At 45.5% G+C, this 16,321-nt stretch overlaps 1 protein-coding gene across 1 annotated transcript in view; it reads left to right on the top strand.

Moving 5' to 3' along the window:
- kalrna (kalirin RhoGEF kinase a) overlaps nt 1-16,321 on the top strand; it is a gene marked incomplete at its 3' end in the record, with an annotated part of 163,675 nt that overhangs the window by 33,226 nt on the left and 114,128 nt on the right. Inside the window, exons 5-16 of the mRNA XM_079518619.1 lie at nt 1,070-1,243; nt 2,848-2,931; nt 3,330-3,464; nt 4,404-4,526; nt 4,855-4,977; nt 7,856-8,047; nt 8,575-8,706; nt 9,685-9,783; nt 10,261-10,392; nt 11,595-11,717; nt 12,287-12,478; nt 13,374-13,543. Coding sequence (XP_079374745.1) covers nt 1,070-1,243; nt 2,848-2,931; nt 3,330-3,464; nt 4,404-4,526; nt 4,855-4,977; nt 7,856-8,047; nt 8,575-8,706; nt 9,685-9,783; nt 10,261-10,392; nt 11,595-11,717; nt 12,287-12,478; nt 13,374-13,543 — 1,679 coding nt within the window. The remainder of the gene's footprint in view (nt 1-1,069; nt 1,244-2,847; nt 2,932-3,329; nt 3,465-4,403; nt 4,527-4,854; nt 4,978-7,855; nt 8,048-8,574; nt 8,707-9,684; nt 9,784-10,260; nt 10,393-11,594; nt 11,718-12,286; nt 12,479-13,373; nt 13,544-16,321) is intronic.

Genomic DNA, 16,321 nt, shown 5'->3' with positions numbered 1-16,321 from the left:
CAAAACGGCTACCGTGAAAATGAACTTTTTAATGGTTTGACCTACAATGATGCACAATACATGGTTTCAGAGCTTATTTTGGTCAAGGAATACATATCTGGTGTGTATATAATGATTTGACCTATTTTTGATCTTCAAATGCAAGATGGCTGCCAATTTTGAGCTCCAAAGGGGATTTCTTTTTTCAAAATCGTCACAGAGCCTTCATATTAGGCTCTAATGAAAGGTATGGACACGTGACTGGGCTGCGCCATGACACTCTCTCACACCGGAAGTTACATGAATACATGGCAGTGGATGGAGCCGGCTGAACCAGCCCATAACGAACACTATTTCTGAAACATTGAGACCTTTTGTCATATAATCGGTCCAGGAATTTAAAAGAAGACATATCACAGGTTGTTTTCCAATAACTTGCTTTTTGATGTGCACAGACAGGACATCATTTTATTGAGTCTATTGAGTTGATTTTATTGATTTTTATTGAGTCCTGCGATACTTGTCGGACACACTCGGAAACTAGTTTGTGCTCTTTAGATACCTCTATAATATTACACAGTGTAAACATCGAAAAGCAACACAGTAGACACGTTATACGGCTTCTTTCATATTCCTGAACCGATTATATGACATAAAGGTCTCAATGGTTCATAAATATAGTGTTTGTTCATGAGCTGGTCCAGCCGGCTCCTTCACTGCCATGTATTTCATTGAGACACTTCAGCTGAGATTGACCATAAACCATCTATTGCATGTTAGAATGGCGGTGTGGCTCTGCTCATGTGATATCAGATAATCTGCGTACCGAGACACAGGTCTGATATCACATTTGATATCTCCGATTATCTGAGGCGAGCTGAGGCTGCTTAAGTAGCAGAATGAATTACTAGGGGGAATTAATGAGGGGAACTATATATACATATATAATAACCTTCTGCCTTCCGTGCCGCAATGAACTATCGCTACGCTTGATTTCTTTGTGTGTTTCAGACCAGTCTGGTGTCAGTAGAGGGTCTCTCTAAACGTGTGTGTGTGTGTGTGTGTGTGTGTGTGTTTGTGTGTGTTTTAGACCAGCCTAGTGTCCGTAGAGGGTCTGTCCAGACTGGTGGACCCCTCCCAGCTGACGGAGGACCTGGAGGGCTCTCTGGACTACGACCATGACCAGTGGATGGAGCTCAGGGTCTCCCTGGAGGAGTTCATCTGCAGCGCCACGCACCTGCTGGCCCGCCTCGACCACCTGCAGGCAAGAGAGGGGCTGGGGACCCCCAGTGGTTGAAGGGCTGGGGACCCACAGGGGTCGAAGGGCTGGGGACCCTCTGATTCAGTTCAGTTTATTTTCAGTTTATTTTATTTATAGTACAAAATCACCCCAGGGGGTCTCTGTGCACTTTACAGCATTAATACATCAAAAAAACAAAAAACAAATCATTGGCTGACTATAACTTATAGAGCATAGTTTTAGTGAGGTCAAGGTTAGGTTTAGACATACATAGTTTTACTGAGACTTATGGTTAAGTTTAGACATACATTGTTTTACTGAGACTAAGGTTAGGTTTAACATAGTTTTACTGAGACTAAGGTTAGGTTTAACATAGTTAGGTTTCTGGCTTAAGGACTTCAGTGTTCTGCACTGTACTAGTTTTAGTGAGGTTATAGGCTTACGTTTAAATACAGCACCATTTAACTGAAAGACGAGGGCCAACATTAAGTAAGGGATAATATCTGGCTACCACCTCGGCTTCGCCTCGGTGGTTAAACTCCCTGTCGGTGAATTATCTCCCGACAATGACCACCTAGCCAGATATTATCCCGCTTATTACATGGCTAACTAACATAAACAAGTAAGACGCGCAAACGCGGGAAGCGAACGCAGCTCGTAAATTGCAATAACAACAATTAGAATAAATTACGTACTTTTTAAGGTGTTAAGGTTTTTTTAAATTAAATGTTTTTTTAAGTTATTTTTTAGTGTGTGTATGTGTGCGTGCGTGTTTCTTTTTTAGGTTTTTTTTTTAAAGTTTTTCCTTTTTAAGTTTTTTTTTTAAGTTAAGTTTTTTTAAGTTAAGTTTTTTGTGTGTGCGTGCGTGCGTGCGTGCGTGCGTGCGTGCGTGCGTGCGTGTGTGTGTGTGTGCGTGCATGTGTGTTTTTGTGTGTGATACAGCTGTGCCCTCTGGTGGTGGGCGGGTGGTGTTACAGCGTGACAGACACACAGACATGATCTGCTGGGTCTCATAGTAAATGCTCACTGCGTTCGCAATTAATACATTGACCCAAAACACAACAAAAAAAGTATTCCATAAGTTTGCGCTGGCTGCGTCTGCAGCTGCAGGGCTGCAGCACTGTCGGAAAACAAGGAAGTGAGTTGATCAAATAGAATCCATTTTCGGGTCCTGCTTCGTCTATTTCTCGCTCAAATGTTTTCAAAAACATTTTTAAGAGCAATGTTTAGCTGTAAATTACATTGTGTGTCACTAGTGTGTGTGTGTGTTTACATGGCTGTCATGTTGGAAACAGCAGTAAATCAAGCGGGGCGCAGCCGCGCAGCTGGTGCTCAGAGGGTTTGATTAGGCAGCGGTCTGTTATACAGCGGAGCGGTCATTATCGACACATAATTCACCGCTGAATTAAGCGATTGACCAATCAGAATCAAGCATTCAACCAAGCCATGTAATAATGGTAATTATTTGCAACTAAAGGAGACAATAAATAAGTTATATCGTATCTATATGGTGTCGTGTGTCATGTCACAATTATGGTTAAATGTGCGTATCGTTCGGGAGCACTGGACATTAACCCTCTCTCTCTCTCTCTCTCTCTCTCTCTCTCTCTCTCTCTCTCTCTCTTTAGGAGCTTCTGTCTAAGAAGGAGTTTCCCGTGGATGTCGAAGGCTCTCGCCGTCTGATAGACGAACACACACAACTCAAGAAGAAGGTCTGTCTGTCTGTCTGTCTGTCTGTCTGTCTGTCTGTCTGTCTGTCTGTCTGTCTGTGTCTTCATGTGCACACACGTGGTTTTTATAAACGTCAGATGATACAGCATACTTCTAGGCATTTATATAAAGCTAACATTAAGCAGATATACGCATCATAGCCACGTTGATAACGTTTGTAATAAAACCAAACCCGTTTGGAACTCCGTCCAGATTCCAGCGAGTTAAAGAGTATTTTAGTTTGAGCTGATCACTAGAACGTACGAGAAAAGTTGACTGTTGCAAGATGGCCGACTGATTTTCCCCTGTGGGATAATAAAGGAATCAATCAATCAATCAATCAATCAATTCAATCAATCAACCAATCAATCAACCAATCAATTAAATCATGTGTCCGAAGGTTCTCAAGGCTCCAGTGGAGGATCTGGACAGGGAGGGCCAGCGCTTGCTGCAGTGCATTCGCTCCAGCGAGGGCACCGTGTCTGGGAGGACCTGCCTCTCCGGCTCCGCTGACTTCCAGAGCCTGGTGCCTAAGGTAGAGAGGGATTTATTTTTCTTTTAATTCGGCCCACCTTCAGACAACAATGTTTCGCTGGTCAAACTATACCTGACGACCAGAATGTCGGTTGATCAAAGGGTGATCCAGTCATCATCTATAGTCTCGGGTTGTCCGAACGGGAGCTCTGATCATGAGTAAAATATGAATGCTTCTTTCATTATTGAGAAATAAATAATAAAACAAGAGAATGACAGCTTGGCACGCGTGACAGAAAGCAGCCTTGTAACTAACTTGTAAGTTTTATTTTGGTAGAAGAGGCAGTCCGTAATATGATTTGGGTGTGTTCTAAATAAAGTGTTAGTGTTGATTATCGTGTATTAATCTAATTATAGTTAACTAATACTATTACACTAAATAGGATAAAGATGAACGGAAAATATACTTTTATAGTACAATAATGTTTCCAGTTTACACATACAAACAAATTACACAATAATCAACAAAAACACTTTATTTTAGGACACACCCAAATCAAATCATATTATTGCGTGCATGTTCAATCAATTATTCCATCAAAGCAAACGGTATAAACAATATTAGTTTGCCTCTTCTACAAAAATAAAAGTTACAAGTTATAGTTCTCTTGTATCATACCGTATTTACCACCACGGAGAGTAACCTTGCATATAGACATTACTCTATAAGCCACATCTCCAAAACTGGTGGGTCAAACTGAACAACCAATATGTCAATTTGAAGCTATGCTTCAAATTGACATTTCACATGACATCAAAACGAAAATTCAAAAAAATCCAATGGCAGTCCCTCAGTCAAATTTGGTCACATTTATAACTCTGCTATAAAATCTCATATATAAAAACACCAATGTGCGTTGAAATGTGTCAATGAGCTAACACTGGTATGTGTGTGCGTGTGTGTGTGCGTGTGCGTATGTGCGTGCGTGTGTCCGTCCAGGTGTCCAGTCTCCTGGACAAGCTCCACGCCTCTCGGCAGCATCTCCACCAATCATGGCACGTCAGGAAGCTGAAGCTGGACCAGTGCTTTCAGCTCCGCCTCTTTGAGCAGGACGCCCAGAAGGTCAGTGATGATGATGTCATCAACCGGTGTCTGCAGTGATGTCATCAACCCGTGTCGGCAGTTACGTAGATGTCATCAACGTGACCCCGCTTTTCTAATGCTAGTTCGTAAACTCACCGTCCTCACATGTATAGTAACGTGTGTGTGTGTGTGTGTGTGTGTGTGTGTGTGTGTGTGTGTGTGTGTGTGTGTGTGTGTGTGTGTGTGTGTGTGTGTGTGTGTGTGTGTGTGTGTGTGTGTGTGTGTGTGTGTGTGTGTGTGTGTGTGTGTGTGTGTGTGTGTGTGTGTGTGTGTCTGCGTGCGTGTGTGCGTGTGCTGCGTGTGCTAGATGTTTGAGTGGATCAGTCACAACAAGGAGTTATTCCTCCAGAGTCACACAGAGATCGGTGTTGGATACCAGCATGCAGTAGATCTACAAACCCAACACAACCACTTTGCCATGAACTCTATGGTGAGTGTCCAGATTTATAGCTATTTACGATTTCTTTGCTAAGTTGATAACATATCGTTTTGGCTACTCCCTCTGGAAGGAAAATTAGCTACACACAGAGTTTCGTCTTTACTCAAACCTCCAGCCTAAATGAACATAACTCAAGTGTCTTTTATAGTTTTATTGTCATTTAACACAAACATACATTTAACACATGAACTAGCTACTTAGGGTTCGGTTAGTTGGTGATTGGTTAGGTAAATAACCTGCATAAATGAGACAGAAATATAATACATTCGTCAATTACAGGCAGGTTACAACACATGATAACACATTATTCATTGATTATTAATAGTTTGCATTAACATACTGTGACCGACTAGTCACCACCCAGGGCAAGGAAGGACACAAGACAGGGCAGCTTCCTTAAGTTGAACGTTTATTCCTCCATGTGCAGGGAATTATACACAATAATATTAATACACAGGAGAGCAGATAGCTCTCCACCCCCCCCCCCCCCCCCATACCAAGCAAAAAAAAAATCTTAACACCAGACTCTGACACAGGGTTACCATTCCTAACATAAACAACAACAGACTCTGAAACAGGGTTGCTATACCTAAAATAATAAAACCCCTCAAACAACATTGTCCCACACACTTCCCCAATGTCCAGCCCCCCACCCTCCCCCTCACTCCTGGAGACCAGAGGCATGGGCTGCTGACCAGGTTGGCAGAGGTGGTTCGGGCTTATGCTGCTGCAAGGGCTGCTTGGACAGGCTGGGAGGAGGCTCACCAGTGGAGTCACGATGGTGGCTTGTTGGTGGGTTCTCCAGCTGCAGGCCGTTGTCCACGGTGGCTGATGCTCTGCTTCCCCACACTCAGGTGGACAACTCTGTTGCCTTCCGCTGCTGCCGAGGAGTGCTGGGGTTTGTAGCTAGGCCGATGACCAGATTGCTGGGACCTGTAGTCGGGCTCGTTGGTCCTCACCAGGACACTGGGTGGCTGGTCCTCACCAGGATGCCGTTCACACGTAGCCCGGGCCGGTGGCCCCGTCATTTTATGCAAGTAGTCCTTGCAAAAGGCGCTGGTGATTACGCCGGTAACTGCTGTCCATCGGCCTTTCCTTTTCTTGGTGTAACTGCTGCCACTGTGCCTCCGCCTGTTGCAGGCGCGTGTCAATAGCAAGCTATGCCTGAAACTGATGCTGCTGAAGAGTGGCAGTGTTCTGCTGCACCTCCGCAGAGTCCCAGGAGTTCGCTGCTGTCCCTCCATGTCCCTGTTCAGGCTCCAAATGTGACCGACTAGTCACCACCCAGGGCAAGGAAGGACACAAGACAGGGCAGCTTCCTTAAGTTGAACGTTTATTCCTCCATGTGCAGGGAATTATACACAATAATATTAATACACAGGAGAGCAGATAGCTCTCCACCGTCCGGACAGAGGCTCTCTTCTTGAGTGTTTGTCGCGATGACTGATTTAACCTGTTGTGCCTTGATCAAGTCCATGCACAACAGGTGCGCAGCCACACCCAGCTCTGAGTCCAGTTCTAGTTTGACTCAGGCCAGGTGTGACTGCTTAACTCAGTCATCCTCCCTCTCACACATACCATTGGTCAATGTGAGCTGTGTTGAATCATCGTACGTTGGCACGAGGCTGGACTCATCTTAGTTGGTTGTACTAGAATCTGCCTTACTAGAGTCATCGCAGGGTTTATAAAACCTCTGTTTAGTGGAGCCCGCCCTGTGGGCGGTTCCGTACCAGCTTGGCATCATTGGCTGCTGAGCACATTGTCATCAGTCCTTCCTGTGGTTGGTTTACAGCCAACCTTACTATTGGTTGAAAGATCAGGAAGTATATTACCCACTGACATTTGACAGTGGAGACCATGAGGTGCTATCTATCTCTCCATCTATGGCAGTTTGGAGGAGTCCTGTTGTTGACTTCAGCTATTCATGGCAGTTTGCCCCCTCTCTTATTTAGGGTTTTAACACATTAGTCATTTACATTCCTTTTAGGCATTGGGATTACATATCCACCTTTAGATAAATGCAGACATAATGTTTTATAGTTAGACACAGTCATTGGGTTAGTAATGCTGACTAGTGGCTCTTGTTTGGCTGTTCCCACCCTTATCAGTACCCCCGCTGTGAGTGAGGCCTTTTGTGTAGAGAGGAAGCCTGGTGCTTGCCCATTTCACTTCTCTTACCTTAGTGGTAACTGAACACTATTGGCAAGTTGTACAGTGCATATTTATTAATAGAAACCAAACGCTGATTACCATATCCAGCGGAACAGTGAGCACACACACACACATGCACACACTGATTTTACACTTGGTTGCTTGTAGATCTGCTATTTTTCAGAGCGCAACCAACCACAAGATGACTTGTGAGTTGGCCATAGCCACTCGCCCAAATGTGATGACATTTGTGAAGACGGCTATGGCCGTTTTCAGATTCAGAATCATGAATAACCCCTAGTTTGCTTTATATAGGTTTTCAATGGTACCTCAACGTTCAACCCCTGAATTTACCATGATCCACAATTTATATAATAATCCATGTTATTTGTTGTTAAGACCCTAAGGGCAGTATTATGCGTGTCTTAAGTACCAGGTCTTATGACTTAAGTTAAGACCTGGAGGTGTGGTCAATGCCATTTGGCTATTCTGAGTGGCCAAATGGCATTGATCACGCCTCCAGGTCTTAAGTTAAGTAATAAGACCTGGTACTTAAGACACGCATAATACTGCCCTAAGGATCATAAAAAAAAACCTTAAACGATTACTATTGGAATTTCTTTTGGGTCAAATCATCTTAGCCTAATGCATGCATGTATGTATGAATGGTGCGTGCGTGCGTGCGTGCGTGCGTGCGTGTGTGTGTGTGTGTGCCCAGAACGCCTACGTGAACATCAACAGAATCGTGTCGGTGGCGGGGCGGCTCCAGGAGGCGGGGCACTACGCCGCCACGCAGATCAAGCAGATCTCCGCCCAGCTCGACCTCGACTGGAAGAGCTTCGCCGCCGCGCTCGACGAGAGGTCCACCATACTGGCCATGTCGTCTGTCTTCCACCAGAAGGCTGAGCAGGTCTGTCTGTCTGTCTGTCTGTCTGTCTGTCTGTCTGTCTGTCTGTCTGTCTGTCTGTCTGTCTGTCTAGGTCTGTACTGTCTGTACTGACTGACTGACTGACTGACTGACTGTACTGTACCGTGTCTGTCTGTCATTGATTGATTGATTGAACCTTTTATTTCACAGTATGTAGAATGGGTATACATTTTAGTGGCATAGGAGCAAAATGAATTTAATCCCTTGTTTGAGCCGAATCTGGATTGTAGTATGTGGTTTGTTGAATCCACTGATCCACTGATCTCCTCTCCACTATAGTCCCTCCCTAACATTTTAGTCTAGTTTTTATTTGTTTTCCAAACGTAGTCTTAATTTTAGTCATCGTAGCTTAGTTTTTGTTTGGTTTTCGTCTGTGAAAAAAGGGTAGTCGACCAACCAATCTTCCATCATAGTTTTAGTCAACAGCAATAACTGTCTACTGTGTGCGTGCGTGCGTGCATGCGTGCGTGCGTGTGCGTGCGTGTGTGTGTGTGTGTGTGTACGTGCAGTTCCTGTCCGGTGTGGAGGCGTGGTGCAAGGTGTGCAGTGAGGGAGGTCTCCCGTCCGAGATGAGCGAGCTGGAGATCAACATCCACCATCACCAGAGTCTGTACGAGCAGGTGACCCAGGCCTACAGCGAGGTAACTTGACCCTTAACACAATCAGTGAGGGAAGTCCTTCAAAATAGGAGCTCTGGGGTGCCGGAACAACATGGCCGCTTTTACTCGGAAAGCCATGAACCTGAAACAATCCACTAAAAAAAGTTCACTTTACATAGCTAGCTTACATTGCATAGTTTATACGATATATGATCCAAAAAGCGTTCATATTTTGCGGGAGAGACGGATGAGGAGCAGAAATTAAGCGCCAGTATATCGATCCGTTCAACACCACGGAAAGCGCCCTGGATTAGGAGAGACGAGTCATTCTTTCCGCCGCGCTAACGGCTAACTCAATGATAAGCTAACATGGGGACAGAGCGGAGCATACGGTAGCCGGAAGGCGAACTGACAAATTAAAAAAGGGAAAAATTCAGAATATTCTTATCTCGCCCCGTATCATTGAGGATGCGCTAGGACGTCTACAGACGTCTTTAGGACGCGTCGATTGGGACCCCTAGGACGTGCTGACACGTCGGATGGACGGAAACGGTTAACCTTGACCAGACAGTGGCCTTGTGGTTAGAGTGTCCGCCCTGAAACTGGGAGGTCGGGGTTCGATCCCCGGCCGGGTCATACCAAAGACTGTAAAAATGGGACCCAGTGCCTCCCTGCTTGGTACTCAGCATCAGTGGGTTGGATTGGGGGGGGGGGGAAATCAACTAATCAAATGATTCCTGAGCGCGGCACGGCTGCAGCTCACCACTCCAAGAGATGGGTCAAATGACTTTAAATGATGGTGGATTTTAGATTCGTGTTTCACATTATTTGATTTTTTTAGACGGGCAATTGCATTTTAGATCTGAAGTTTTATATTGTATAATCATCCAAATAATGCAGTATTTTTAATAATGGCACCCCTTGTCTTTTTAAACACGTGACCATTCTGAATAATTGTGTCTGTCTGTGCGTGCGTGTGTGCGTGCATGCGTGTGTGCGTACGTACGTGTGTGCGTGCAGGTAAGCCAAGACGGCAAAGCCCTATTGGACGTCCTCCAGAGGCCTCTGAGTCCCGGCAACTCTGAATCGCTGACGGCCACCGCCAATTACTCAAAGGCGGTCAGTTTCCTTCCTGTTTTCACACGTGATGACGATGTAGACTAGTTGTGGCTATAGTGAAAAAAAGGTAGTCGACAAACATCTTACGTCTTAGCCGACAAAATTAACACTAACCCATTTCGGGCGGGAACACCTTTTGGTGTTTTAAGCACTATGTTGTACTTTAGCTGTTGAAAAATAGCAGATCTACAAGCTCGTAGCGCGGCACTCGGTGCCGCGCTACGAGCTTGTAGGTCTGCTATTTTTGAAAAATCGTGAAAATGTTGCCCAAATGGTTGGAATATATTCTTTCAGAGCGAACGTTTTTAACTCACGTCCTTGACATGAAAATGTTTGAGAACGACTCGCATAGAAACATAGGCTTTTTCAGAAAACTGTCAAGATTTAGAAGACATTTTGTGGAATCGTCCTCGGGTCTAAATGTGTGTGTGTGTGTGTGTGTGTGTGTGTGTGTGTGTGTGTGCGTGCGTGCCTCAGGTCCATTGCATCCTAGACGTGGTCCACGAGGTGTTGCATCATCACAGGAGGCTGGAGAACATGTGGCAGCATCGGAAGGTCAGACTGCACCAGAGACTGCAGCTGTGTGTGTTCCAGCAGGACGTACAGCAGGTACACTGTGTGTGTGTGTGTGTGTGTGTGTGTGTGTGCGTGTGGGTGTGGATTAGTGATGCACTGAATATTCGGCTGCAGAAAATATTCGGCAGAAAATGGCTAAAAATGCGTACGCAACACACACACACACACGCCGAAAACCGTTGTACATGCACACATTTGGGCATGTACAACTTCCTGGTCTCAACTGCGAATGTTTCTTTCCTTCCATGGAGCACCATGGAGCAACATGGCGTCGCCCGTACGGTCTTCGCGTCTCGTCCTCTTTAGACAGTCCTTGGTTCATGTGGGAGTGGGGTTCACTTCCTGGTTCATGGGGCCGACAGTGTGGGAGTGGGGTTCACTTCCTGGTTCATGGGGCCGACAGTGTGGGAGTGGGGTTCACTTCCTGGTTCATGGGGACCGACAGTGTGGGAGTGGGGTTCACTTCCTGGTTCATGGGGCCGACAGTGTGGGAGTGGGGTTCACTTCCTGGTTCATGGGGACCGACAGCGTGGGAGTGGGGTTCACTTCCTGGTTCATGGGGACCGACAGTGTGGGAGTGGGGTTCACTTCCTGGTTCATGGGGCCGACAGTGTGGGAGTGGGGTTCACTTCCTGGTTCATGGGGCCGACAGTGTGGGAGTGGGGTTCACTTCCTGGTTCATGGGGACCGACAGCGTGGGAGTGGGGTTCACTTCCTGGTTCATGGGGCCGACAGTGTGGGAGTGGGGTTCACTTCCTGGTTCATGGGGACCGACAGCGTGGGAGTGGGGTTCACTTCCTGGTTCATGGGGACCGACAGTGTGGGAGTGGGGTTCACTTCCTGGTTCATGGGACCGACAGTGTGGGAGTGGGGTTCACTTCCTGGTTCATGGGGCCGACAGCGTGGGAGTGGGAGTGCAGGAAGATCGGCTCAATGCCAAGGAAACAAAGGAAATGATGGTCAACACCGAGGGCAAAACCATTGCCATTGTGACTATTGTCACAAGCTGACCATCTGAATAATTATGTGAGAAGATTTGAGAACCGCTGATTTTAGAAACGACATTTTTCAGAAAACTGTTGTGATTTAGAAGACATTTACAGTATTGTGATATTGTGTGTGTGTGTGTGTGTGTGTCCGTGTGTGTGTGTGTGTGTGTGTGTGTGTGTGTGTGTGTGTGTGTGTGTGTGTGTGTGTGTGTGTGTGTGTACGTGTGCGTGTGTGCGTGGTTCTAGGTGATGGACTGGGTTCAGAACCATGGCGAAGCGTTCCTCAGTAAACACAGTGGAGTCGGCAAATCTCTGCACCGAGCCAGAGCTCTGCAGAAACGACACGACGACTTTGAAGAGGTCGCACAGGTCTGTCTGTCTGTCTGTCTGTCTATCCTGTCATAAATGCACCAACGTCTCTGTGTGAACGCCTGTAAATCCACGTAACTCGAGAACCGTTTGTCCCACCGACCGACTTCAAATTTTGATCGGATCGCCCGTTGTCCCAGAAACAGCACAAAAGCCTCTCTGCCCCAGGCTCGTCCAGACCCAAATTATTAAGGCAATGTATCACACCTGATGATGATGATCACCCCTATAGGATCTCCATATATGGAGCTGGCCTGTTTCTGACATCACAATGATGGTTCTGACATCATCACGGACTCCATATTTGGGCATGCCTGACAAAGAACTCAGTTTATTTATTTATTTTTTCCGAAACATATTAAAACATAAATGAACAATGAGCGCCGAGTGAGCTTGTAGGTCTGCTATTTTTTGAAAAATCGTGAAAATGTGGCACAAATCTTTGAATATATATTCTTTCAGAGTGAACGTTTTTAACTGTGTGCGTGTGTGTGTGTGTGTGTCCGCGTGTGTGTGTGTGTGTGTGTGTGTGTGTCCGCGTGTGTGTGTGTGTGTGTGCGCGCGTCCAGAACACATACACCAACGCGGACAAGCTCCTGGAAGCGGCAGAGCAGCTGGCCCAGACGGGGGAGTGTGACCCGGAGGAGATCTACAGCGCCGCCAGACACCTGGAGGTCAGCATCCAGGACTTTGTGAGGCGCGTGGAGAACAGGAAGCTGCTGCTGGACGTGAGCGTGTCCTTCCACACGCACACCAAGGAGGTAGGGCATATACGCACGCACGCACACACACACACACCAAGGAGGTATAGGGCACGCAATGCAACGCAACGCAACGCGCACACACACACACACACACACACACCAAGGAGGTAGGGCACACACGCAACGCACACACACAAACACACCAAGGAGGTACGGCACACACGCAACGCACACACACACACACACCAAGGAGGTAGGGCACACACACACACACACACACACACACACACACACACACACACACACACACACACACACCAAGGAGGTAGGGCACGCAACACAACGCAACGCACGCACGCACGCACACACGCACACATGCAACGCACGCACACACTTTTATTCATAATAGCTATGGATTGTGTGTATAATAGTTATGGATGTGGTTAGAAGACCTCCAGAAGGACCTTCTAGATCAGGGGTTCTCAACGTTTTTGGCTGGGGGACCCCCGGAAATGCTTTGACCGTGTATTTGTACTTTACTTGAGTATTTTCAATTTCCAGCACTTTTACTTTACTCCACTGCATCTCAGAGCCAAAATGTGTACTTTTACTTCACTGCAATTATTTTAAAACTTTAGTTACTGGTTACTTTGGAGATTTTAATTTTGATTAGAAAACATACATGAACCACTTCAACCCTATACATTTTGGCAATTTGAAAATAGACAAATCTACTTGTAGATCTTCTACTGTATTTTCTATAGATTTTGTACACATTTTGAACTTGTAAAATGGGACATTCTGCAATATGAGTACTTTTAGTACTTTAAGTACATTTTGATGCCGATACTTTTTACTTTATGTAACAAAGTAGTTCTAAATTGCAGTATTGGTACTTTTACTTAAGTAAAACAATTGAGTACTTTTTCCATTTTATGTGTGTGTATACTAGTTATGGACGTGGCTGGAGGACCTGCAGAAGGACCTTCTAGACGAGGTTCTGGGGGACTCGGTGGACTCGGTCCAGGCTCTGATCCAACAGTTCCAGCAGCAGCAGACCGCCACGCTGGACGCTACGCTCAACGTCATCAAGGAGGGGGAGGAGCTTATACAACAGCTCAGGTAAAAAAAAACAACTAAACAAAAACAACAACTGCCAAAACATGACAAACAATTTGTGAGCATTTTTGTTAAGTAGGGGGCTGCCTTTGCGGAGCTTCTAAGGCGCGATTCATACTCCTATTTTAGAGCCGAATAAAAGTTGGTTCGGCGCTGTAGAGCCTACAAAAAAAAATTTCAAATATTTATATAGCAGCATCAACATTTTTACATTTTTGAATACTGTACATACTGTACAGAACCCAAAAATGGGTTCCTGACCTGAAGGGGTAAAACACCAAAAGGGGTTCCCGCCCAGAATGGGTTTTAAGCATTGTTATACTTTAGCCATTGAAACAATAGCAGATCTACAAGCTACGAGCTTGTAGGTCTGCTATCTTTGAAAAATCGTGAAAATGTGGCTCAAATCTTTGAATATATATATTCTTTCAGAGCCAAAGTTTTTAAAGGGATTATGACATTATTTTATGTCATCATTTTAACAACATTAAAAGTCTTGGCCATGGTCTTTCAAACGTGTCTAAAAAGTTTAACAGAAAAACTCCACTCCAGTATTTCTTGGCAGGAGTTTTTGTGTCTCTGTTCTATGCAGCTTGAGAAGGCCAGGAAAAACACCTTCTTTTAGCCAGTAGATGTCGGTAATTCCCCCTTTCCTGTCAATCACTACCCCGCTCCGCCCCCCCACCCCTCAACCCCTCCCCCCTCCCTACTTCTCCGCCCCCCCTCAGAGAGAGGAAGTCTTCTGTTTTTTTTCTTCACAGCATCTTACTGCAGCCATAGCAACACACGGAACTTCTTACCCTTTTAAAACTTTAAAACTATTTTTTACATACAATGGCGGCTAATGCTCATTTATTCGACCCCGAATCAGACCCCCGAAGTAGATTTTTTACTGCAAGATAGTCCGCAACAAGTTCGCCCACGACGTACACAACAGACAGTGGATAGTGGATAGTGCACTGCAATAACCAATAAAGTAGTAAAATTACACTGAAAACTTACATTTGCTCCTGAATTGTGTCTTTAGGGTTCGTGGTCCTAATTGAGTGCCCATTGTTCTAATGGTGATGGGGTCAGTCTGGCAGCCAAAGTCTCTGGTCAAATTTTGCACAGATGTTGTTGGTACTGAACCTGCATGCACTGGTCTGGGCTGAAATGTAAACAGACCGAGGTCAGGTCGTTCAGATTAAAATATGTTATTTATAATAAGACTATCATTGCATGTACTAGTCTAGAGGGATGGTAGCCACATATGTGCCCTCTCCCTACGAGCGTAGGGAGAGGGCACATATGGGGCTAGAGGGATGGACAACAATATGTATTCTCTATTCAACGTAGTCATACGGGCAACCGGTAAACAAATGTACTCCTGCACTCTTCTCACCCCACAAACACGTCGATATAAACTTGTGTAATGTCATCGATATCATACTCAACTATAGCCTGTCATTATTCACCATACTTTTAATGTGGATTCTATCACACGATGCGTTGCTATCCCACGGTATCGCATTACAAGAAAAATAATGAGCACATGCAGTCTACACTGCATGTGCTCATTGGTAAACAAATATACTCCTGCATTGCGGTATAAATACTTACAGTTGGGATTGGGACACGAAGGCTTGGTATTGCTCCTGGGTTCAATGAAAGTTTGGTAGCAAATCCACTCTGAAATTGTCCGAGATTAGAAAAACTTTCTGGGGTGAAATGATGTGCGCACACCAAGAGGCGCTTTTTTGACATCTTGTTTGGAACGTCACCATCAAAAATAAAATTCATCCACCTAGAGCGTGTGTCTTCATCTAGGCCAGTTGGTGGATAGTGTAAAGACCTGTGTTGATTTACACAGCCAACAACAGAGCAGATTGCTTTATCTCTAGAAGCCATTACTGAAACAAACAGAGTCGCGGTCAGAATGGTGGAGGAGGAAGAAGAGAGGAGAGGAACGAGGGGAGGGGAGGAGAGGGGCGGGGAGGAGAGGAGAATTGGTAGGCAGGGAGCAGAGGAGAGGAGGCGGAGGTTTAGCAGTGTCATACGGATGACACCGCCGTCCAACCCTATGAGCCGTTTTTTGCATAATTATTCGCAAAAGTCCAGACAGCAGAGAATACACTGAATGTTAAAATGTCGTTTTTTTTTTGGCAAATTGATGTCAAGACACCCCAAAAAACACACAAAAATCAACAAAAAATTGTTTTTTATGTCACAATCCCTTTAACTCAAATCTTTGCTTCTGGGGGGTCCCTGGAACAACATATTTTCAGATGGGGGTCGGCGGCCAATTACATATATTTTGGGGGGTCCTTGACATGAAAATGTTTGAGAACGAAACATAGGGTTTTTCAGAAAACTGTCAGGATTTAGAAGACATTTGTAGAATTGTTCCCAGGTCAAAATGGGTTAACAGCACAGAGGCAGACTCTTCACATACTAGAATATGTCTGACATGGGGCGCCCGCTGGCCAAGCGGTCCAGGCGCATGCCACACATATAGGCTCTGGCCTGACAGTGTGTCGCGTGTTCGAGTCCCGGTAATGACGACCTTTGCTGCGTGTCTCTCCCTCTTTCCTGTCTATCTTCATTGTAACTATCAATAAAGGCACAAAAGCCAAAAACAAATCTTAAAAAAAAAGTCTGACATAAACGTCAGAGCTGAAATCGACACAAATATGAAGCACATGCTTAAACATGTAGCTAGGTGTAATGTTAGAGATAGCAACCGCTATCAAGCGACATTATGCCTCCCGGTTTTTGTACGGAGCGGGGGGGGGGGGGGGG

Source organism: Electrona antarctica (assembly GCF_951216825.1).
Source record: "Electrona antarctica genome assembly, chromosome: 13".
NCBI classification, from domain to species: domain Eukaryota; kingdom Metazoa; phylum Chordata; class Actinopteri; order Myctophiformes; family Myctophidae; genus Electrona; species Electrona antarctica.
Note: the sequence above shows the minus strand (reverse complement) of the source record. Positions and strands in the feature narration are given on the sequence as shown.